This window comes from Palaemon carinicauda, chromosome 5 (assembly GCF_036898095.1).
Source record: "Palaemon carinicauda isolate YSFRI2023 chromosome 5, ASM3689809v2, whole genome shotgun sequence".
Lineage (NCBI taxonomy): Eukaryota > Metazoa > Arthropoda > Malacostraca > Decapoda > Palaemonidae > Palaemon > Palaemon carinicauda.
In genome coordinates this window covers 177,627,970-177,654,984 of record NC_090729.1, presented here as the reverse complement: position 1 = coordinate 177,654,984, position 27,015 = coordinate 177,627,970, and the positions used below count along the sequence as shown (strand labels likewise).

The 27,015-nt window shown below is 36.4% G+C and overlaps 2 protein-coding genes across 2 annotated transcripts in view; both read left to right on the top strand.

Moving 5' to 3' along the window:
- The first annotated feature begins 949 nt into the window (after window positions 1–949).
- Window positions 950–3,383, top strand: LOC137641633 (transmembrane protease serine 9-like). The gene has a single exon (XM_068374371.1). It carries the CDS (start codon window positions 985–987, stop codon window positions 3,148–3,150), a length of 2,166 nt encoding a protein of 721 aa, XP_068230472.1. The 5' UTR covers window positions 950–984; the 3' UTR covers window positions 3,151–3,383.
- Window positions 3,384–5,857: 2,474 nt separating this feature from the next.
- The window catches only part of LOC137641628 (extracellular matrix organizing protein FRAS1-like), a 344,509-nt gene continuing 323,351 nt past the window's right edge, over window positions 5,858–27,015 (top strand). Inside the window, exon 1 of the mRNA XM_068374359.1 lies at window positions 5,858–5,904. The gene's annotated coding sequence lies outside the window, so the exon portion shown is untranslated. The remainder of the gene's footprint in view (window positions 5,905–27,015) is intronic.

Below are 27,015 nucleotides of genomic sequence, written 5' to 3'. Positions count from 1 at the left end.
ACTGTCCAAACTTATAGCTGATTACGTGCGTGAATTGGACAGTTTGCTTGACTATAACTTTGACCTTTGAACGTGACCTTCCAAAATTTAATTCTTTCCAGTTTTTTTACATAACAGTTAATCCCTGCCAGTTTCAGTACTCTACGTTTAAATTTTTTACCAGAAAGCTGTTCACAAACCAACACAAACATAACCTCATTCCAACTTCGTTGGCGGAGGTTTGATAATAAACATTGTCTGTTGATGGCCGATTCTTTAACTCCACCGTCAATCTGGAATTCAATCTTCCAGACTTCCTAAATTGCCTACCTTCAATTTTAAGAGATGAGCCTGATAATTCCATCAACTTCAAGTGTCTGCAACTTTTCCTCTTCTATTTACAAAGAAACTAGACCATTAAACAATACAATTGCTATTATTATTGTTATTATTATTATTATTATTATTATTATTATTATTATTATTATTATTATTATTATTATTATTCCCACGAACAAAACTTACCTTGGAAGTAACAAAATGGACAGGTAACTGTTATCCATCTAGCAACTCACTGGCCATAAATTTTCTTTATTATATTTCATTTGATTTTTATTGTCCTCAATTTCTATGAAAACATTTAATTTCGTAAAACTTGGTTTTCTGCTGCATTGGAATTACATATTTTTAATTCCATCAAGATCTCATATTCTTTAAGCTACTATTTTTTTCAATCCCCCTGCTAGACGGATTTTCATAACTGGAATTTATTTTGAGTGTGCCACTTTCAAAGCCTCTGATTTGCTATTTCAACATTTTTAGCGCTTCTGTCATTAGCATCTATTTCAGTTCAGTGACGCCTTTTTAAGGGACAAGTGTTAAAAACTGATGTTTTAGCAGGTTTCTTTTGGCAATCAATGTGTGTAGGTTTAAGACAGCACGTTCAGTTCCCTATAAAGAGTGGATCACCAAGCAGGGAAGGCGCAGACTGCAGAGGCTCTCATCATGTGGTGCCATCTAATCATAACTGCCGTGACACTTCTCAAGTATGCTACACCAACGTCGCTTGAATCTCTGACTGAGTATCGGCAAGGCACAGGCCTCCTATGTGGAAACTACTCCATTGATGTAGATCAAACTTTATATATAAAATCAAAGAAATTTGCTCAACCATACCCTAAGAATTATGTCTGTGACTACACCTTTTACTGCACAGATTATGCCGGTATAATTGTTTTCAACTGTAACACATTTGAACTGCAGAACAGCAACAATTGTCAAAAAGACTTTGTTCGTGTTTATGACAACAATGTTGTGGACGAAAAATATTGTGGAACTAGTCCACCTCAGAATGTTCCCACCGGAGGAAACTTTTTAGGTGTTAAATTCAAATCCGATGATGATGACATTCAAAAGTCAGGTTTCTTCTGCAGCGTTAAATGTGGTCATGCTGAGGATAAAACAACATCTACAGTTTCTACTATGCCTACAACAACAACGTCAACGACGACTCAGTCTACCACATCCACTACTCGTCCACCCATATCTACACCAGATGTCTACCGTAAGTGCGAATGTGGTGTGGCTGTTAGGTCATCGCCATCACGTATAGTTGGTGGAAATGATGCTGAGGCTGGTGAGTATCCATGGCAAGCAGCAATAACTCCCCGTAAAGTGAGAACCCCTATTTGTGGAGCATCTCTTTTAAACAATAAGTATGTGATCACAGCAGCTCATTGTGTTGATGCTGTTCCAGATTTTAGTGTACTCTTTGCAGAGCACGACTATCTTAGTGTTTCCAAGGTCCTCATTCGTGCACCTGCCCGTGTATCAGTACATCCTGATTATGATGCTTCAACTCAAATCAACGACCTTGCCATAATTGAACTAGATAGCCCTATCAATCTGGATGCCGCTGATATAGCTGCCAAACCGATATGTCTTCCAGACCCAGCAACTGATTTTACAGGCATGACAGCAATTGCCACAGGATGGGGCGCAACATCTGAGACAGGTTTGCCTTCTTCAACACTTCAAGAAGTTGAAATTACTGTTGCAAGTGACAGTGATTGCTCGTCAGGTCCCAGCATCTTGTGTGCTGGAGAATCAGAGGGTGGAAAAGACACTTGTGTAGGAGATGATGGAGGCCCTCTAATAGTGGAAGTGGATGGGCGGTATGTATTGGCAGGTGTTACTAATATTAAAAGACGATGTGCCAGACCAGGTAGTCTAGGTAAGTACACTAGAGTTCAGTCCAGTCTCGACTGGATAACAGCTGAAATTAGCGATGGGAAAACTTGTGGGACGGATGCTTCTGTAGTGACACTTTCCACATCTCTTTCTACTGCTGAATCAACATCATCTACAACACCTGTCTCCACTGCTTCCACCTCTACTACCTCAGCAACTACATCAACAACAACTACAACAACAACAACAACAACAACAGTAGCACCAACTTTGAACCCTGGACTGCAGTGTGCATGTGGCATACCTACAGAGCCTCATTCTACTGCTAGCCATTTATACAATCATCCTTGGACAGTTGCCCTTATCCAAAAGAGTACTGGTAGACAGTATTGTACTGGAACTATTATTAATACATTATTCATCTTAACTGCTCAAACCTGCAACAGAGTTATGAGTGACATGCAGGTTAGAGCCAATGCCCAAGACTTAACAACAGAAGTAACCAGAATTATTAACCGAGATGTTGTATCCATCGTTACCAACGGAGATTTAATCCTACTAGAACTGGGTACTCCACTTTCACTCACTAACTGGGGTGGCATAAAACCTGCATGTCTGCCAAATAACCAAAACTTTGTCAATGCTCCTGCTACGCATTCTGGGTACGGAAATATATACCCATCTACCACTCCGAGCAACACTGTTAAGATAGTCAATGGCAACGTGATCTTCTGCTCAGGATTAGGTCCCCAGAACGGCTGTTTCCAGCCTGGAACTTCCAAAGGCTTCTGTGGCGCTGACATCGGGGGACCCATCGTTGCTGAAGGTGGTAACGGCAGGAAATATCTAGCTGGGATAGCTCTCAAAGACAACGGGTGTGCGACAGAAGCGGGAATGATTTTCCAAGAAATGGCCATTATTAGTCCCTACTACCAATGGATCTGGGATGGGGCACAAGCAGGACGGTTTTGTGTTCTGTAAAGAAACCCTGGCTGGCCGCGACCCTTACACCCTGTCGAAGGTTGTGCTCTATTTAGATGATTTACTCGTTTTTGTTCTACTTTGTTCATAAGATGAAAATCTGAATTGCTGTTAAAATAGAGATCAGAAACATTTTGTATTTGTTTACTTATATGTATGCATATTTATACTTTATACATATACATGTAACGTGCTTGATAGTATTTTCCTATTAATTACAAAAAGTGCCAAAGTCGTGTGTTTTTGTTATCCTTATGTTCTACGAACCTTTTTTGGAGAAAGAAATTAAGAATTAATCAGCTTCCAACATAAATGACCGTAATTACATTGTAAAAAAACTGTTCTTTATAATTATTAACAATAAAAGTATCAGACGATATAAGGTGGAAATAAAAAAATGCAAAATGTGAGTAGTTCATGTAAGATTAGGAAATTTATTAAAAACAATATTTAAGGATATTTAGCTCTATGCATTATTTTCGTGATGCCATGGAGTTTAGACCGAGCATTAGTGTCTTTGGAATCAAGTCCAGTAATTACACATGAGTTTTCGTCAAAGAACACAGAAGAACTTAAAGATTAATGAAAATAAAGTCTACGGTATATTCACATCTACCTTGACTCGCTATGTTTCACAAGCGTGTACGAAAAATGTTGCTAATTTTTTTCAATTTGCGTGTGCATGTGTGGAACGCACTGAATTTTAAATCTTAAAAAGCGCATGAGCTAACGAGTCTGACTACCATACAGCGAAATAGATATGTGTGATAATTGTGAATGTTAGACCACCTTTTGATATAAAGTAAAGAAATGAAGGCATTTGCAAACTCAAGTGAATGGTGTACTAAGGACAGTTTTAAGATAGTTTAAACTTGTTATGGAATTGTGAGAACAGGTATATATAAAATCCCAAAAGGACATCCAAGGATAAAAAGATGCTAGTAAATTAGCGAAACTGAGAGAATAGTAAACATGGTAACATCCAGCAAGAAATTGAAAGTGTTTAACAGCATGTACACAAAGTTACACCAACATGAGAAATACAATAAAAACAGATATAAAGGAATAACAGTAAAAGCAAACGTAATGATAACGATGCGTTATGCAAATGTTGCGGAAAAGCATTCCCGCCAAGACAGCCTAAATCGGTTTGTAGTTGAGCCAGGTAAACCGATATTTCTATGGTGTAAACCAGTTCATATACTGTAGTACCATAAAAGCCATTTATGTTGTTGGATATGGACTGTACTTCTAACTGAGAATGAAAATAAGCTCACAATGGTAATAATAAGCTAGAAAATAGATATGATAATCAAGGATCCTGATGATAACATTAGGCTTACAATCAGTAGACAACAAACACCGAAACGACAGGTTTCATTTTTTAAGTTTACCACATAAGGCGAAAGCGTCGTTTCAATTTACGTGTATTCATCCACCTTTTCTTCTGCTGAAGAAGTGTGAATCCATTCAATAACTCGTCATAGGTTTTGCTCATAGGATGAATTCATGGGCGTCTGCTATTGTGATGTTGGGTGGGAGAGACCAAAACGGGTGAGGCTCATCTCACATCCTACCTGAGATCAGCCAAATAGGAATCTCTTTATGCATTCATTTGAAAAGACTGTATCAACTCATCCATTGAATTCTTAAAAAGCATGCAGTAAATTTTTTTGTTAATTAGATTGGGATTAATTGTCTTTTGTAAAGTGATGATTATCATCATTATAATTTTGTTATTATCATCATACCGAAGGAGATTCGTTCTCCAAAAATAAGATGATAAATTTGCTAGTTATCATTGTTCTCTTGTCTGAGTCTAGTTTTCTCAGGTAATGACTCATACGTCTATATGTACTATCTATACTAAATGCTCTCTCTCTCTCTCTCTCTCTCTCTCTCTCTCTCTCTCTCTCTCTCTCTCTCTCTCTCTCTCTCTCTCTCTCTATATATATATATATATATATATATATATATATATGTCAGCTATTTAGTCTTTAATTTTATTAAAGAGCGATTGTCTGGAATATTCGTAAATCTTATCAAATGCTTTTTTTTTTCCCAAATATGGCAGACTGTCTTATCCATTCTCTGACAAAACGGTTAAACGAATTAGATAAACCTAAATATATTATTGAAAGAAATACATATCGGAAGGGAAAAAATCTAGTTGCTACCAAAATAGTTAAGAAAAAGGAGACTGTTGTGTGATATAAATAAAGTATAATATTAATGTCAAGGAATGTAATGACATTGAATGGGTCGTTTCCCATAAAAAGAACTACTTGGGATATTAATAGTAATAGGTACGCTACAATCCTAGCTGGAAAAAAACCTAGAATGCTACAAGCCCAACGGCTCCAAGAAGGGGAAATAGCCTAGTGAGGAAAGGAAATAAAATCCCACAATGAAATTGCTTCTTAAGTAACAACGTTTAAATAGATCTAACATTTAAACTATGAAGAGCAAATCATGTCAACCTGTTCAACATAAAATCATTCACTGGAAGTTTGAACTTCTGCCTTTTTGTATGGGATAGTTACTACTGCAGTGCATTAAAACCGTGAGCATACGTTCCTTAAAACAACAAGCGAAAGTTACCACTCTCTCTCTCTCTCTCTCTCTCTCTCTCTCTCTCTCTCTCTCAGCCTTTGCGGTGGTTCAGATGGTTCTCCTTCTCGTTCTCGTTGACGCATGCTCAGTTGGGCATCGACCGCCTTCGCGAGAGGTCACCTGCTGGTCCGCCTTCGCTGGGTACCCAACCTCCCTCACGTTAATTCACTTGTTTCGCTTTCATGATTTTTTATTCGATGTTCGTTTAGAAAATTAACAAATATCTGTGTCTATGGTATTTACTTGAAACCTGTTTACGGATATTGTACGTGGTGGTGCAGATGATTTAGCTTGATATTGGATTGAAGGGAAATTTGTTTGAAAGGTAAGTTTTCTTTTCATATGATTTTACTTTGAATACGATAGCTATATATATATATATATATATATATACACACACACCTAATTTATTTACATTTATCAACAAGAGTTTAAGCTTGATCCGTAATGATCTAGATAAAACAATTTAGAGTTTTTCTCTTGTAACGTTATATTTCTTGTTCGATTTAAGAGTTAACAAAAAGTTAGGCCAAGTAAAGGCGAAGAACATTTAATGAATGTCAAAATGAGGAAATGGGAAATATATAAAAGTATATACTTAGTTGATAATACCGTAGTTTTGCACCTGTATCTGTTTACGGGCGTTTAAAAGCAAGTTAACCTGTTACTCTTCTCTTGGGAACGGCCGGAAATTTTCCAGAACATTTCGTGCATGTTATTCATGCATCGTAGACAACAGCCGAGCCACTAACTGGTACTAACTGTTGCTAGACCGATGTTTGCATTTTCCTTCGTATATTTTTTACACATTTTTCCTTTAAAGCATCACTTAAATGGGAATGAATAGCCAATGATGGAAAGTCTAGTTAAACTTGATGACATATGGAATAGGAAAGAAAAAGTGGAAAGTCTAGTTAAACTTGATGACATATGGAAGAAAGAAAAAGTGGAAAGTCTAGTTAAACTTGATGACATATGGAATAGGAAAGAAAAAGTAAGTTTCAACCGTTGTGATATGTTTCAGTGAATTTGCATAAGAAACGAAGCTCACGGCTCCTTCCCCCCAGTGAGCTATTATGTTTCTTCATTTCGGTAAGAGACGTTTATATTATATACAGTACGTATTCTTTTACTTATTGAATTTTGTAACAGTTATTTAGTTTTCTTTTCAAAGTGACCAAGTTTAAGTGAAAATACTGCAATCGGTAGGCTATTTATTCCAGTGGCTACAAATAGACCTAGTTCTGTTAACGTTTCAGAGGTAGTTAGTATTTTATTATAATAAGATTTACTTTTAGTGGATTATCATTTTACGGTTTAACTATATTTTTCAGTTCATAACTACTTTCATTTGTGTAGCTTGTGACAAAGGTGTGAAGAATAGGATTAGACCTATCCTACCGAAAACAGTAGAATACTGTGTCATTCATCACTTGATACTTTTTAACATCTATCCTTATATATATATATATATATATATACAGTATATATATATATATATATATACAGTATATATATAAATATATATATATATATATATATATATATATATTAGTGTATATCTTGGGGAGAGTGTAATGTTACAATGATAACTTGATAATATGTATGTGACGCGTAAACCTACCGGAGGGCGAGCTTTATTAAAAGACTATGAAAAGGAACTTCAACATTAATGCTACCATAAGTACAGAGGATGTTGATTTGACATTATGATAATTTTGCATTAAGACATGGCCAGAAGTGTAAGTTATTTGTAAATATTATATATGGTCCTTGCAATGCCTTATTACAACAACGGTGGTATCATATAATTAGATAAAAGTAGAGTTGAGGTATTTATCGTAACTCGGATAATTGTAAATAATATTCACCGTTATTTCCAACTTTGTATCTCTGTCGTAACCTCGGCTTCAGCCATCAGAAATCCGGTAAACCCTCATCGTTTTTTTTTTCTTTCTTTTTATCAAATGGTTACTTCACGTGACTGGAATGAAGCATTTTTAAACTATAAATTGTTATCATCTTACATATCAGATTATTACACTTGGTTCCTGTTTTGTGTGATAGACTGCTTTTGATTTTAATGAAAAAGTCCCTTCTTAAAGGAGCTGTTTCATGCTGAAATGTCTTTCAGCAAATTCTGTTTAATTTTGTAAATATATATCATACTTATCTAAGATTAAGAGATATTATCATGTCTGGTTAGATTTATCGTTCAGTAGAGATAGTTTTTTCCTTGTGCACGTGTTAACGCATTATTATTATTATTATTATTATTATTATTATATTCGCCTTACCCAACTGTGTGAAGCTGGCTTTTGAGTTTCATTAAAATCTGAAACGGGCAGAAGTATAATGGTGCTCTATGTTTTCTCATAATTCTTTTCTTGTAATTCTGTCAAATAAATTTTGAGGTTTAACAAGGTTAGGGGAGGCCAAGAATTCTATATAAACCCAAATACACAAGTATATGTATATGTATGGCCACACACACAACAACAACAAATACAAAAACAAATGCAGCCGTTTCTAGTCCACTGCCGGACAAAGGCCTCAGACATGTCCTAATTCAGGTCTGGTGTTTTTCCAGTTTTCATCACCACGGTGGTCACTGCCGATTGTTGTTGGTGGGAGTCTTGTCTGAATGCTCACAGCAAACCAACCTAGTATTGTTTTTTGACTAGTACGGCTTTGCTGATCTTGGCGGTACAAAAACCCTTTTACCACGTTAAGGTATCCCCTACCGACACACACACACACACACACACATATATATATATATATATACAGTACACACACACACATATATATATATATATATATATGTGTGTGTGTGTGTGTTATTTATTTCGGTACAAGGGCTGGAATTAGTTAGAGAGAGAGAGAGAGAGAGAGAGAGAGAGAGAGAGAGAGAGAGTATGCATAAAAGGCAGTTTCCATAATGTGCAAAGGGTGGGGTGCATCCTGCTGTTCATATCTTCTCTTTGTGGCTTTATAAAGCCGCTTGTAAGCTTTTGGAAGGTTTAGCCTTAGAATGTGAATGAAGCAGTTCGTTTGTATTAAACCATATTTAAGGAAATATTTATTACCGAGAAACAAATATTCTTATGAACTCACGTGTACATTATTATACGCGTTTTTAATGAGGATGGTTTACATGAACGGAAATAATGAGGGAGAAATGATCGATAATTCTGGACCCTCTTGCATTCTCTTCGCTTCCAAATCCATCATTTTCCTGAAGTCGGCTTCGGACGATTAGCCTTTTTCATGGCTCCTGTCGCTGTTTTAATTATTCGCTGGGCCGGCAAAGATGAGGGATCACGGAAGGCAGTTGCATTACAATATGTTGGGTCTCGTTATTCTTGCATATTTGTTCTTTATTCTACTTTGATGATGAGGCGAAAACTGTAAGTTGGCTTTATGTGGGTTTTCGTTGTTTTTTAATGTATTTACTTTCTTTTATTTTGATGGTGGGGTGAAAGCAACGTAAATAGGCTTGGATATACGTTTTTTGTTACTTGAATTATGATTAAGTTGGATTACTTGGATTAATTTTCTTTGTATTAAAGCAAGTTGGTTAAGGGAGTCCATGAGTTAACTGCCATTGGTCTATTTTGATAAAAATGACTTTGGTTGACAACGTAGTTTTGATGATTTTCAAGGTATTCGGGTTGTAAAGAAATTTTAGGGCTCTGTTAAGATATTATTTAGAGGAGAAATGTTACACCGGTATGATGATTGCGATAGCGTTTGTGTTTCGTATACATTCAATACACGTATGAACATCGTAAGAAATTTGCAATAGCCTACCTGGATCATCGTTTAGGCGCAAGGATGATCATCATTAAATATAAATAAGCAAGATTTACTATGGCCTATTTCAAACCTGCAAGACTACGCTTTTTAAAAAAAAATCTTATATTGAGAAGAGAACACGATGTCCTTTTAATGAGTGACAATTGGGTACCGATCGAAATGCCTTTATGGAGGTCTACTCCTCCTGTAAGATTTTGTATTTGATTTCGTTAAGATGGAATGTATAAAAATCTATAAAGATATTTGTACTTATATATATATATATATATATATATATATATATATATATATACATATAATATACGTATACATTTCTATATATATATATATATACATATAATATACGTATACATTTCTATATATATATATATATATATATATATATATATATATACGTGACTGCGTATAGTTGGTATTGCTGGAGACAGTCACATTGTGGACCAAAGTACAAACCTTGCCCATTTTTGCTAAAATTCATTGAAACACGGCACTCCTATTCCTGTGAGCGAGTGGCAAATTGAGTGAACACCATGGCAGAGCGGTTCAGTACTCGTGCTGCAGATTAATGAGGCCTTATTCGATCCCTAACTATCGCTTAGATGTTCGCCCATCTGTAAATGGGTACCAGCAACTGATGGGTGGTCTAGAAAAGAGCGTTGAAGTAGCAAACTTCTTCCCAAAGAGTTTTTCGAAACCAGAAGGCCCACTCATTGATGATACTACCTTGAAGGATGTGCGTGTGTACTTAGGTTGTGGTTTATTGGTTAAGCTTGCTTAAAGCAAATAAGTGTTACAGACTAGTAAACCCAAATAAAACCACTCCAACACCTAAAATCATAATAGACACCTCACACGTCTCGAACTGTCGACATAACCCAAGGCCTAACATGGCCAGGACTCCTAGCTGCTGTGAGGAAGGACGCTGGTGACTGGTACAACACATGAACATACGCTACCAGGGTTTAAGCGATGTCAAGCAGGGCAGCCCGAGCAGCCGATCGGGACTACGGTCTACCCTAAAGCCAAAGCAGTCCTTCAAAATGAAGGCAACCGTGTTTACCCCCACCCATACAAATGGGGAAGAACACGTTAATAGAAAAAGAAGTTCAAGATATTTTCCTCACCAATGGGAGGTTCCCAGTTCGATTCTCGAATAAGCCGGAAATCTTTAGGCCTCTTACCTCAAGTCCCATTGGGTGTTATTCACAAAAACACTGAATTTAATACCTGGTATTTAGTCGAATGGGGTAGGTCGTGACCAGGTGTATAAAGGCCGCTCATGAATGGCAGAGGCAAGGGATGGAAAGAGAAAGTTACGATGCTAGCAAGGTTTATCCAAAAGACGTTCCCAGAATTTGAAGGATAAGAAAATATATGTGACGGTGTTGATTTTTTTTAGTAAGAAAGGTAAGAGACTAACATTTAAAGTTAATCCATGCAAATTTTCCGGCAGGGAAGTTTATACGATATCTAAGAGAAAATGATGGGAGAAGGGGGTTGCTTGCAAAAAAGTTAATTATCTCATGCGAATTTCAATGGAGAATCCTTAAAAGAAACTTTAGCATTTTTGCGTGAACGAATGAGTGAGGCAAGAGTGTAGCTTATTTGCCCGAGCTGTTATCAATCTCGGGGACCTCGTGGCATTAAAGGCTCGGTCCATTTTAGTCTTTCTGCCATATGATTAAAATGTGATATTAATTGCGAGCATAACTTCACTTTGGCGGTGCATTGGACGGGTCGCAAAGCTGAGTGATGGACGGACAGATAAGAAGGTGAGTAGCCTGCAATTTGCATTATATATTGCACAGGATAAAGGGTGCCTTTTTTCCGTCCACTCGTGTTATTAAGTCATTCCGGCGCCATTAAGGGAAGGAACCCTTGTTGAACTAATGGGAAGTTATTAAGATCCTCACCTCTAACTGAGAGATAGAGGAGGGGATAAAACAGGAGACCTCCTCTTTGCCGTCTGTCCGAGAGACTTCGCCCTATAATAAGGTCGTCTCGTAGGAAGTAATTGAGACGAGAAGATTTCCCGAAAGGGCCTTTTTTGACGATTTAGACAGACACTAAACGGCAACATTTTCATGAAGGAATTAAAAAGAATTCGTATCTGGTCCTCCCATCGACAGTGAGAGACGACGTTCCACTATAAGTCTTGCAGGTTAAATGGAACGATTAACCCCAAATACCTTATTCTTCAAGCGTCTTATTTTTGTGTAACGAGACCTAGATTACCTCGAATGAATAATTGTTCAAATATCTCGCCCTAGCTTTCATCTTAGATTCACTGGACCAATTTGTAAGAAGATTGATGCAATTAATTAGACAAAATAGAAGGTAAAGTGCGAGGTGACATCAACCCAGTGTTATCGCTTTTTAAACAAGGTTTTTGTTGGAAGGTTGGGTGAAATTAGTCTTGTTGTTTTGGTCAAGATTTTGTTCATGAATGATCAAGTGAACTGGGCAGAATTAAGACTTGAAAGGCTTCCTTTGAGAGAGAGAGAGAGAGAGAGAGAGAGAGAGAGAGAGAGAGAGACTAGTCAGTGAAATGTATCCACATTTGATACCGTTGCCAGTGTATGTAAACTCGTGTTTATGTTGTGTAGATATGAATGGGCGTTTTTGACTCCTAATAAAGGCGAGTGTTACTTATCTTCTTTACGGTTCTCGCTTGAATTATGAACGCTTTGCCACCGACTTTATTACTTCAGGTGTTGAGTTACACTGTACTACACAGGACCCAGACAGCTGAAATGATGTTGCAGCGCCTCTAGTACAGCCAAGGTTTCTCGTTGGTCCCAACATTTTAAATGGTTTAGTTATCTGCAAATTCTCCTTAAAAGTAGTGTTATGGCGTGTTGGGATATGTATGGATATCTATACAGATGTAGTTTGCATTTATCTTGGAAATGTACTTTTAAATCTCTCTCTCTCTCTCTCTCTCTCTCTCTCTCTCTCTATATATATATATATATATATACACAAATTTATAGTACGCAATGAAAACAAACAGATTTAGTAATGCCTTTAAATATTTATTTACGCGCATCCCCAAATATATATATATATATATATATAATATATATATATATATATATATATATTTATATATATATATATATATCTATATCTATATCTATCTATATATATATATATATATATGCATATATATTTATATATATATATTTATATATATATTATATATATATATATATATATATAGATATATATACTTCATGCATTTTTACTTTATTTTTTAGCCACAATAACCTGTTTTACTACTTCCTCTCACTCTTTAGGATTCGCTGATTATTATCTGGCTATTTTAGAGCTGATAGCGATTAGTTTTTCCTAAAGAGAGGGTGTATAGATAGGGACTAATTGTGGCTTTAATCATAAATATATAACACGAGAGAGAGAGAGAGAGAGAGAGAGAGAGAGAGAGATGCACTGCAATCAAGACGAAAATCGCACTTGATTCCCTGGACGGATAAAGGGAACAGGACACAGATATCGAAAGCAGCATCCCAGGATGCTGATGACAGGTTAGTGTAGTCTCACGCCATCATTAGGCTACCTGATGGATGAAGACTCATTAGGCCGGGAGGTGGGCGAAGAGAGGCTTGTTGCAGGCGCTGCTGCTGCAGTCGAAGTGGTCGTCGGTGAGTAAGGGGAGACTCGTTATGATGGATATCCATGTTGTTTGCTCTCCGCCTGCACCTTGCTCGCTTTCTCTCTCTATCATGTGTGTGTGTATATGTATATATATATATATATATATATATGGATTGGTGATGGTAGGAGACGATGAAAAATGGCCAAACCCCAGACATGAATCAAGACATGTCTGAGGCCCTTTGTCCTGCACTGACTAGAAACTGCTACAATTGTTGTAGCTGTTGTTGATATATGTATTATACCCCACCAGTTTATATATATATATATATATATATACAGTATATATTTATAGAAGAGTGTAATATATCTTTGCTGGCTCTCTCTCTCTCTCTCTCTCTCTCTCTCTGATCTGGTGTTTAGATTAAATCTCTCTCGCAAACAAGCAACTGCATAAGCAAAACTATCTGTCTTCCTAGAACGATCTTTAAAATTCAGGTTAATTAAAGGATAGAGACGTATACCAAAAGACTAATTACTCTCCTCTCTCTCTCTCTCTCTCTCTCTCTCTCTCTCGTATGATATAATCCAGAAAGGGGAATGAAAGTAATGTAATTGGAATGGAATTATCGAGTGTGACGACAATTCTAATGTAAATATTACCTTTTTTATGGGCTGTTATTCTTTTAAAATTCAATGTATAAAGTAATTTACATTTTTTCCTGTCGGTATTGAGGAGGCGCACATAATATATTTGGGTATTTTTTCGTCATAGATTTGATCTTTCATGCATTTTTGTACATGTATGGATTCATAGCTTTCCATATTGGCTTGTATACTTTGACTGATGAAACATCCGAATATTTATTATTATGTCTGAACAGATGTAGGAAATATGGAAAAGGGAATATCTGTAAAATCTTTGCCATATACATAGTGTACATAAACATTATATTAATCTTGTATAAGTTTAGCTAAGTTTGTTGATATACAAAAATGTGATGTAAATATACAACTTAACCCGTATTATTTTTTCATATTGCTCATAATTTATTAAAAGAAGCTTTCTGACTTAACCGCTCCTATCATTACCATATATTCCTTTAAATTAAACCATTTTTTTTCTTTTTTTTTTTGAGGTTAGGTTTTATATAAGTGAATCACCATGTCGTGCTATTCGAAATACTTGAGTTATATATATATATATATATATATAATGTGTATATATATAAATAAATAAAATATGAGACAGAAATAGTAACCTTGCACGCTTGTATGATTCTGTATATGTCTATATACAGGTGATTAACTTAAAAACTTTCATGTGTTAGCTTTTTAAGTTTCAAATTGGTCTCTGCAAAATCAGAAAAAATTTTGTCTGAGCCTCAAAGTGAAGTGATATGTTTCAGAAAATTCATCTTGAGCCAGAAAAATCCGAGTTTTATCTAACTTAAGATAGAGGCTTGACAGTTTTATATTTAAAATTTAGTTTTCTCCTTTTATTTCTTATCATTTATACTGTTATCGATTTAGATTTCCCTTATGAGTATCTAGTTTTTGCTGTCCCATATCTTAGAAATTCAATGTCGTTATTGGGTTTTCTAGAACATGTGCCTTGAATAAAAAAGTCAGAACTTTGGTGATTTAACTTCAATTTCCTATTTTTATAGGTATCCAAACTCAATTTTTTCTAGTCATAATTTTTTTTTCTTTTTTTTGGGGGGGGGGGGGGGAGGAAGGGTGAATGCATTTAAAAGCTGACTTTACTTTCTGGAGACTTTATGCTTAACTGTCAACATTTGAGATGTTATTAGTCATTCGTCTTTTAAAAACCAAACGCACATACATACAGTATATATATATTATATTATATATACATATATATATATATATATATATATGTATATATATATATATATATACTGTATGTATGTGCGTTTGGTTTTCAAAAGACGAATGATTCATAACATAAAAATGTTGACAGTTATGTATGTGTGTGTTGTATATTCATTCAAGCATTTTTATTAATCTTTTAAGTGAGCAATCGTTCTTATAGCCTTAGGCACTGGCTTTTTCATGTCGAGTAGGAGGTTGAACCTTGTCATTTATTTACTGCCCAAATTATCAACTTCTGTTATTAATGATACTGAAGGTTCAAATATTTTTTTTTTTTTTATAATTTATTTAACATGGATACTTCAAGGTCAGGTATTTGATAATATGCGAGTCATGGAAATAGTTATATTAATGATAGTAGCGGTCAGTGTAGGCGAGTAGGTACACTTTTATGTGAAAAAAAAAGTAATTGCATGGTGGGATCGATCTTGATTATAGTAACTATTATAATATTGACGTTGATAATGAAAGAGAGGTTCGTTTTAAGTAAATGTTTTATATAGAATTTTTATTCACTTAACCTCTTTGATCTTAGTAAAAAGTCATCTCTCCTGTCTGTTATTGGACGATATTTTCTGTATCGCTAAAAGACGTCTTTATATATTTTGATGGGTTTGTTGTAAAAGACTCACAATATTTTGATAGGTATACTACATCTGATGGGTAATTTGTAAGGTATTTATGATATATGTCGTACATATTTTTGAAGACTTGCTTGTGATATTTTAAGGACCCAAACAACATTTTGATTGGTATTTTCAAACCACCTGTCCTATATAATAATGAGGAAATGTGGATATATATATATATATATATATATTATATACATATATATATATATGTATGTATATATATATATATATATATATTCAGTCACGCTCAGCTCTCCCTTTCCCTCTGGTAGGGGGAGAGAGTGTAGTCATACCCTGGTGAGAGATGTGTGCATATCTATCTAATTATTCAATTGTCATTTTTGACGGGTGGCTTACGCTATTTTACTGTATCCTAATGGATATTTTCCACAAGGTTTTCCATAAGGCATTTTGTCGGCAGCTATATTTTAAAGGATTTCCCCCATTCAGCATCCAGCTGTGGATGATCTAGCGACCTTGGATGCTGTGGTATATGGATAATGTCGGGGTGCTATTTGTTAGTCACTCACCCTCTTATTATCCCACAGAGAGAGAGAGAGAGAGAGAGAGAGAGAGAGAGAGAGAGATAGTATCAAGCGCTTTCCGAGATGCTTTACGAGAACGTATATTACGGGAGATATCGAGCCATCATCATTATCATTAGAGAGAGGTTTATTTTTTATCGGTTCGTACGACTGGACCGTCTCCTTTTTAGTATGTATTAATAGTCTCCTTTTTTTATTGCTTTATGGTCGAATAGCTCAGACTGGCTTTGTACCGGTTCGATACTGCAGTAGCTTTCCGATTAATCTCTGTTTTTATTTTTAATCTGACTTTTTTTTTTATTCTAGTTCTCGCTTATCTTTTGTCTGAGAAGTTGGTCTCATTGTAAGAATTTTTTTGTGTGTGAATGATATACGTACATTTTCAATAAAACAAGTCAATGTATATCAAATGAATAACATTGGTTATTATTTACGAACAAATAAATAAAAGCTCTTAATTAAATCGCTAGTACCAACGTGTACTTTATATATGTAATCTTAGTAACAACGTACAGTGCATGCATACAAATACAAGTAGCTGCAAAGAATACAGCCTCAATGCATTTATGTATTACACGTTCAGTAACAGAGAATGATACGTATATAAAAATACAGTTGAGGCAGAGCGTGTACTTACATACATATATACATAACTGGTAACAAACAGGCACAAACTTTGTATACCTACATGGTAACATATTATTTATACCGTATGTATTTTGGTAGTATTTTTGACACTAAAAATCTCATGTTTACAACATTTTGAAACTAATTGTTGATCAAAGTCAATTATCAAACATGATCTAGGGACAGGTCTCATTTTTGCCCCCCTATTTATCACACAACAGAGCCTCATTTAGTTTCATGATCCTCGTACACGTTCGGCCAGATATTGAAGTCTCCCAATAATTACTTTCCTTCTGATAGAAATACCAATGAGAAGGTGTGGAGGGGGCTTGGGGGGGGGGGGGGGAGGGGCGCTTTCAACCGCTTTGGTACAGTGCATATCTTTTTAGATTATTTTTTACTATTTTTTTTCTTTGAAGGAGGGTGGAGGTGAGTTAACCCCGGTTCGGATCGCCTCTTAATTGCAGTACATGTCAATCTTCATCTTCTTCAGGTTGTTCTCCTACTTTATTTTCTTTTTTGGTTATCTTGTTCTTTTAGGTCTTGTTGTTGTTGTAGCACTTTCCTTGCTTTCATTGTGTTTTGTTTTTACTTTCTTTTCCTACGTTTTCATGTGTTTTATGATCAATTTTCTAATTGTTCTTGTTCCTCTTTGACGGTTTGTTTTGATATTATTATATTTTATTTATCTACTTCTCCTCCTCCTCCTCCTCCTCTTCCTCCTCCGTCCTCCTCCTCCTCCTCCTCCTCCTCCTCCTCCTCCTCCTCCTCCTCCTCTCTCTCCTCCTCTCTCTCATGATCATTAGTGTCAGTGCCCAATGTAATTATGACGCCAGATAACATTTAATCACTTTCATTCAGTCAATGATAGTTGTCCTCATCTTATCTTATATGGAGGGAGGCCACTTTTCCTTTCATGGCTCCAGTGCAACATTTTCCAGTCCTAAGTTTTTCTTCAATGCGATATACTCCGTATTATAACGTTCAATGAGAGAAGAATTAAATTATGAGGGATGATAATAAAAATACTTTATTTTGGTTATGGTGGCCTTTTGGAAACGTCCCTGCTTGGTGATCTGTCTGATTGGGGTTCGAGTCACGCTCAAGCTCGATAGTTTCTTATAGTGTCTGCAGCTTCAACATCTTTGGGAGGTTGTAGGTCTACCTGCTGAGTCATCAGCAGCCATTACCTGGTCTTCCCTGGTCCTAGCTTTGGTGAAGAGTCGCCTTTGGGGCTGATTATATGTATATATGGTCAGTCTCTAGGCATTGCCCTGCTAACTAGTGCATTGTCACTGTACCTTGCCTCTGTCATTCACGAGCGGCCTTTAAACCTTAAACTTAATTCTAAATGTTATTTCATCGATTGCTTTTATTGATTTACAGTTTAAATTAAAGTTCTATTGTAGTTAGTATTGTCTTTTAAAAGTTGTTGTTTATGGTCTTAGTAAGTTCATAGTCCTATCCAAGGTGGTCCTATCTTTCTTTGTAGGGACAGCTGCTTAAGCCTCTCTTCTCTATAAATGTCTCCAGAATTTCGGGTATTTACAGACATATGCTTTTTATTAGTCGTAACTGGATTCATTATATAGCCTTATACCTATCAATCATAACTATGAGTTGATAAATTAAGAAGGCTAAAGCCTTATGCGCGGACTAGGTTGTCCTGGAAATGGAGATTGTAAAGCCTTGTTTTTCCTAATAGTGATGTTTATGTATAAAATAATCAGTGTTTGATATTACCATACTGCAGAAAATACTTAAGGAAACAGAAGCTAATATAAAAATATGACTTTAATAAATAAACACTGATTTTGACATATGAATAATTAAACTCCATATAAAAAAAGAAAATGCGAAAATCATTTAAAATGGAAATAATGAAAAATAATAAAAAATGGAAAAAAGAGGATGTTGATTCTAGCGTGCGTGAGGATGCACAGTACAGGCCACCCTGGTGTGTGTAATACCGTGAAGAAGTTAACTGGCCACAGCACCGAGTTTTCACGCTACCACTTTATTGCACAGCAATTTGCTGGAAGCACATGTGCTTTTGCGATGACCAGAAATGACCTTTTGTGTTAACTGGGTAATTGCGAAGTAATTTGTGGGTTAGGAATGTTCTCGTTAGGATTTAGAAATTAGGTTTCACATTTGCGTAGGAAATTTAAAAGTGTGTATGCAGGTTTTAATATACTGCATATATATTATGTATATACTGTACATTACATATGCATATAGTGTATGTATGCATATATATATATATATATATATATATATATCAATTGAATTAAAAGCTGAAGATAGAGACGACTGCCGATACTAACCGAGGCCCTTTGCGTCAATAGACGTAGGAGGTGATGATGAAGATATATATATATATATATATATATATATATAGTATATATATATGTATATAATGTATGTATATATGTATATATATGTTTGTATGTATATGTATGTGTATATATATATATATATATATATATATATATATATATTATATATATATATGTGTGTATGTAGAGAGAGAGAGAGAGAGAGAGAGAGAGAGAGAGAGAGAGAGAGAGAGCATCTTCATCACCTGTTGTTAGTCTGCTGCAGGACAAAGGACTCAGACATGTCCTTCCACTCCCGTTTGTTTATGGTTTACTGCTTGTGTCTTTATTCAATAAGATACCGAGCTTATATACTTGAGGTGAGGGCAACAATAGCACAAGAATTTAAATAATGAAACATGCGGTGGCAAGCTTAAACAGGTTTTTCTGTCAGTGCAGAAGAGAGAGAGAGAGAGAGGTGGATATATAGCATCATCATCAGCCGTTGTTAGTCCACTGCAGGACAAAGGCCTCAGACATGTCCTTCCACTCCCGTCTTTATATATATATATATATATATATATATATATATATATATATATATATATATATATATATATATATACCGGTACCTTTCTGAGTGGGGATATATTAACGTGAAGAAAGGGTTTGTGTATCACCATGATTACCAAAGCTGCACTAGTCAGGGCCATCCATACTATGTTGGTTTGCTGTCAGCGATCAGACGAAAATCTCCCACCATCAACAATTCGCATTGGCTAGCGTAGTGATGAAAACTGGCCAAACCCCAAACATGACTGGGGTCTTTGACCTGCGGTGGACTAGAAACGGCTGCATTTGTCTCTGTTTATATATATATATATATATATATATATATATATATATATATATATGTATGTATGTATATATATACTGTATATGTATTATATACAGTACAGTACACATATATATTTAAGATTAGCTTAAAACAATTATCAAATATTTTAGAATATCATTAAACTTAATGAAACGGGTAACAATAGTTCAGAATAGTTGATGTCAGGTTCTTTGGCGTATGTCAGAGACATCTCTATAAATCAATAAACTCCTCCTTACCCCTTTGGGATAGACATGGCGTCCATAAATGGGAGAAAAGATAGAATAAAAGTTATCAGAAAACACGTTGTATATAACAGGGGATATGATAATACCGCCCTAAATGGCTTGAAGGGGCCAAGAAAGGTCCGCGGAAGGTCAAGTCATGATTTGCCTTCGCAAGGAAGCAAGAAAAAGGGAGTAAGATCCCTTGGGGAGGAGAATCACCCCCGAGGAAGATCCTGCTACTCCCCCACTCCGAAGGGAACTCCTAGCGTTATGTAACGACCCAAACGAGGTTAGCAGTCGCGACCTTATCGCATCTTACACGTCCCTCATACCTCTAACAACCCCCTCCCCCTTTCCCCCTACTCTCCTCCCCCTTCCTCCCCTCCTGGCACCTGCAACTGACCCCAGATGGTCCTGTTTATTTTTTTCGCATAATGGGAAAGAGATCCTGATCCCTGCGCCCCGAAAAGATGTTGCCAGATAAGTGGTTGTTAATGACCCATGAAGCGAGCGGCATAGAAGATGGATGGGATGCTCAGGTCCTATTCTATAATGCAAAGAAGACTGAACGGCTGACGCTGAGGGAAATTGATTCTGCATCAGCTAAAAAAAAACAAAAGAAGGACGAAGGAGATATGGATGTTAAATGAAGGGGAACCGTAGAGATGGGTGCTAAATGGAGTGGAAGACGCAAATATACTTGTCGGGGAAAGGAAACTTATACTGTTGATGGTTGCTAAACGGAGAGGAAACAGAGATGGGGGAATAAGACTGATATAAACAGATTTCGTATCGGGGAAATATTAAATTGGTTGCCCAGGCTGAGAAGAGCGATTGCCGTAGATTTGTAGAGTTGATTGATTTATTATTAACTGGTAGAAATGCAAATTGCTTACAAACAAATCGATAGATGTTTATTTGTAACGTATCTGTAATTGGATATGCATATGTAAGAAAGAATTACTGTCAATTGCCATGTTGTTCGAATTGCAAATAGATTCAGAATGCATTTATGCATTAGTCTACGCAACGTAGATGGGTCTTTGATTATACAGTACACAAAACTATTAGAAGCTGAGAAGGAATAATGAACGTACGATTCTACCTATCGTTCATTGTACTTAGAATTGAGAAGGAGTACAAGCAGGAGGAGGAGTTGGAGAAGGAGGAAGATGATGATTACCAGCGGAAGAAGGGGGATGAGGAGGAGGATGAGGGAGGGACAGGAGGAGGAAGAGAAGGCGTAGTAAGAAGGAGAGGAGGAGGAGCAGTAGGAAGAGGAGGAGGAGCAGTAGGAAGAGGAGGAGGAGCAGTAGGAAGAAGAGAAGGAGCAGTAAGAGGAAGAGAAGGAACAGGAGGAGGAGCAGCAGGAACAGGAGGAGGAGCAGCAGAAGAAGGAGGATGAGGAGGGACAGGAGGAAGAAGAGGAGACGTAGCAAGAAGAGCAGGAGGAGGAGGAACCGGAGGAGCAGTAGGAGGAAGAGAAGGAGCAGTAGCAGGAGAGGGAGGGATGAGGAGGAGCAGCAGAAGGAAGATGAGGAGGGACAGGAGTAGAAAGAAGAGGAGGAGTAGTAGTAGTAGTAGAAGGAGGTGGAGAAGGTTCCTTCTCATCTAATGAATTGCGAAGGAAAAACAAGCCCAAATTTATATGGTTCCCGTCACTCTACGTAACCAGCGAGGCGTCACGCTGGCGTCCTCCGGGCTCCGTAACACCACCACCAGTGCCAGCGTGCCGTCACGTTATATATTAGTGTTTACGTGTCGCGGTTATGGCTTCCATGGCGTTGGGCGAAATTATGCTTAGGGAAGTCTCGGCCATAGCATGTTTCGGTGTTGTTTATAAATGGGGGGGGGCGGGGGGGGGGGGGGGGGGGGGGTGTCCTTGCTCTTCGTATCTCTGTCCCTCTCTTTGTCTCTTGTCTTTTGTGGTGGTTCGTTCTTTGTCTCTTTGTCGCCTTCAATCTCTCGCTGTGGTGTCATGAGAGATTTTGCGATTCGCTTATCTCTGGACTTAATGCACGCACCCATACTACACACACATGTATACTCATATATGTACATTTACATATATGTGCAGTTATTATATATATATATATATATATACATATATATATATATGTATGTATTTATATGTGTGTATATATATAATATATATATATATCCTATCACATTTAGAACCAAGATTTTTTCATTTTCACATTGCCTTAGTTCACATAGCGGATTTCTCCTATGTAATCCTTCTCTGGAGTAATCTATATTGCTTTTAAAGACATTATTGTTATCATAATAATTATTATTATTATTATTATTATTATTATTATTATTATTATTATTGGTATATAAAAACTATCAGTCCCCTGCTATTCTGTTAGATATAGAAGATGGCATAGTTAAACTCCACTGTCATAATTTGGAGTCCTATATTCATGTCCTACTGGCGTAGTACACTCTCGCTCAGCAGGCCTCGAACATTGTAGGTGACAGCAGGTAAACCCGGGGGATGCCTAAAACACGCAGGCGATGAGATAACGATGATGTGGAAAGTTATTGCTAAGACTTTTATTTGTGAAGGAGACAAGATAGAAATAACATCTCTAGAATATCTCTTTCTTCAGCGACCAGGAAGGTAAGTTCTATTCTTTTGAAACCATTGCGACAGCTAATTTTTTATTCAGAGCAGCTTTTGTTTTTAATTTACCTCTCTCTCTCCTCTCTCTCTCTCTCTCTCTCTCTCTCTCTCTCTCTCTCTGAGGTAAATGTAGAGAATCTACATTTTCATAACATTTTGTATTTTTGTTTGCTAGAGTACTACTGTATACCTCTAGTAATATCAAACGAGACTTTAATCATAATTTTCGTTAGCACGATATTAAAAAATCATTCATAGCAGTTATATGAGAGAGAGAGAGAGAGAGAGAGAGAGAGAGAGAGAGAGAGAGAGAGACTCCATTATGAACAAGTTTAATTTTGCCCATTATTATTTACGTCGCCTCGGGTTATTTTGAAGGTCAAGCTGAACACATGTTTGCTTCAGCTCTGAATGGATATGTTCATAGCTGCTATGAGGGGCAAGAACTTCTGGGTGAGTAGAATTGGCTGAAATATATATCTCTGTATGAACTGACTTTCTTGATTTGTTAGTGATCTCTTCGAAAATGGGAGTGAAAATGCGATAGCGCTGGACCCCACCCGGTTCGCTTGGAGAAAGTAAGATGCCGCGGATGCTGCAATGTGCGGAGAGAGAGAGAGAGAGAGAGAGAGAGAGAGAGAGAGAGAGATGGGATCTCGTAGTTTTCGAACAGGGTTAGATTGTCCTTATTTTACACAATGCTCTTATTGATTCCCTACACACACACACACACACACACACACACACAGAGAGAGAGAGAGAGAGAGAGAGATTGATTCATTTGCTATTTGAATCTTTTTTATTTTTCCATTGGCGTACGCGTGGGTATAGGATTAGACATATCTTTCTTGAAGGAATATATATCTACATATTGTACTGTTATAGGTAATTAGGAAAATAATTTTAATATTTTTCTTCTCAACATTACATTTATTCAATTTGATTAACTTAAGTGAATGGTTGAATGTTTATTCAAATGCATACAACCTTTCGTGCCCGAGCAGTACTTTAAACCATCAAGCTTGAAACATTACCTTAGTACCAATATTCTGTTAGGATTAGTATGAATTAGCCTTTTCTACCAGGGTGTACAGTAGGCTACTCTTTTGGTATTATAAGTACCGTATAACAACAAATGGATCCGTTTTCTAGTCCACTGCAGGCCAAAGGCTTCTGACATGTCAATTTATGTCTGGGGTTTGGCCAGTATTCATAACCACGCCTGCTAGTGCGGATTTTTGATGTGGGAGACTTTGGTCTGGTCGCTCACAGCAAACCAACCTAGTATGAGAGCCCTTGACTAGTACAGATTTGCTGGTCATGGCGATACTCAAACCCTTTCACCACGTTAACGTATCCCCACTTAGAAAGTGATTATATATATATATATATATATATATGTATATGCATATATAAAATTTTCTTTGTCATACACCTCTATAATTCCCCTTGTGTGTGTGTTTGGGGGGGGGGCGGGGGGGGGGGGGTCGTGCAATTATTGTACTGCCCTCCCATTGCCTAGTAAAGTCCCTAAGAGTAGGTTGTGTTTGTGGGGTATGGGTGTGTGAGAGGCGTGTGGGTACTTTTCACAATTGGTTTAATCCTAAAACTATGTATTCAAAATGTGATATTATAGATTAGGGAAAATTCAATCTATTTAGTATAATTATTATTATTACTGTTACCTTTGATGTTATGTTATTCCGACTCTCGTCTCTTTTGGAATGAAGTTGTTATATTTATGCTTATATGGTTTGTATCATTATTATCATTTTTTTTATATTGTTAATTTCGCATTTCTTCTTCTTCTTCTTCTTCTTCTTCTTCTTCTTCTTCTTCTTCTTCTTCTTCTTCTTATTATTATTATTATTATTATTAATAACAATAATATTGTTCACTCTCATTATTATGATTATATTCTTTATTCATTTTCGTAAATATTATTGTTATTGTTATTATTATTATTATCATTGTATGTATTATTAATTTTCATTATTATTTTTCCTTATAATTGATATTTTTATCATTGTTTCCATTATGAAGGGTCGAAATAAATGGTTTGAGTTTTTAGGTCAGCACTGTCCTGTCATTCATCAGTTAAGCCTTTGACTAATGCTTCTTCAACTGGTTTTTCTTCTTAGGAAAAAAATGAAGAAAATTCCTTTCTCGGCCATTCATTTTTGTTAGCATCACACTTTATATTGCTTGTTTTTATTCCTGTTTGTTTATTTATTTATTTTGGGTATTTTTTTGCATCATCTCCTGGGTTATGTTTGTTATTTTTATGGGGCTCAATCTCTTTCCCCAAATGTATGTTTATATATATATATATATATATATATATAAATATAAAACATTTATATATATATATATATATATAAATGTTTTATATTTATGCACATACAGATGTATATAAATGTATGCATATAAATGTATATATATTACATATATATATATATATATATATATATCAAAATGTGCTTATAAAAAAATTTGCTTTTATATTTAGTGTTATAATTGGATACTGTGTATATATATATATATATATATATATGTGTGTGTGTATGTATATATATACTGTATATATATATGAGAGGAGAGAGAGAGAGAGAGAGAGAGAGAGAGAGAGAGAGAGAGAGAGAGAGAGAGTATATAAAACATCCGATTAATAGATTTCGTGATATCCTTTCCACCAGTTTCGTCTTTCTCTTCCAACCACCCCGCTCTCACTCTTCTTTATTCCAAGATGACAAAGTCTCCTACCGCGTCTCTCTCTCTCTCTCCTCTCTCTCTCTCTCTCTCTCTGTCACATTTTTTTTGTCTCTCACTCTCTCGATCTCTCATAGAGCTTATGAAGTGTCGCAGGCACTCAGAAGAACCTCGTTAAAAGCCCATTATCTGTAATGGAGGACACGGGCCATGATGACTTACTCCTTTCTCCCTCAAGGCGAGAACCTGTTTTCGACAAGATTTAAAATTAACTCCTTGGCAGAGTTTTCCATAGGCCCCTACCCCACCGTCCGCCCCCCGCTTCGGTTTGACTCGTAGCAAGTGTATTAGATCGTGAAGGGGGTTGGGGGAGGGGGTGTTGATAGTGTATCGCGAGTAGAGTATACGTTTACTACTAAAAAAAAAAGTAGTGTATGTGAGCCGAAAAAACGGTGGCTAAATATATAGAGGGATATGCATACACGCGCGGGCACACAGATTTAACCCTTCCCATCCCCTCCCTCTTTCCTATTTACAACCCTTCTAACCAGGGTATGACTACTCCTCCAGCCTACCTGATGGACTGGGGAGAGACCGAGTAGTTATGCGTATGGCAGTGCCGCTGAGCGTGGCAGGAAGGAAGTATATATGTACAGTGCACACACACATACACAATATAGACAGACACGTTGCTCTTTATTTTATAGGGGAGAAAGTGTGGTGATACAAATAAGGTGTCACAAATAAGACATTCATGCCCAAAACACAGGTACGTGGTCAAAGGTAGTTTAGGTATGTGCCATAGATAAATGTGTTAGATATATGCATGCCTATCAGTAGCCTGCAGAGTGCTGGGATCACATAATGCATCAAAAATACGTCAGTCATACATAATAGCAGCAATCAACGTATAACAAATAGTCCTTCACGACTATGTCAGTTGTGCAAACAGACGCCAGAATGAAAAATGAGGTGTAGTAGATCGTGTTGATGAAAGATGGGTAATGCCAAGAAAATGAACATGAATGACAAGACCTTCTTGGTAAATCATAAATCATAGATAAAAAAAGAATAGGGAAACATGGCCACGTATCTTCACTTTAGTGTCTTCTGTTAACCAGAACGCTACACTGACGATGGCTGCATTTTTCTTCACAGCTGGAAACCACGAATCCAGAGAGTCACTCTCATCTTGACCCATAAAGGTTATTGTTGTGGAAAACTTCACTGACTTTTTTTTCTGTAAATTAGGGTTGCAGAAAGGTACAATTGTCTTTGCAAATAAGAGAACACGGAGCTGGAAAGGTACACTGACGCTAGAAAATTAAGATAACGTTGCTCCAGAAAAATGATTGATG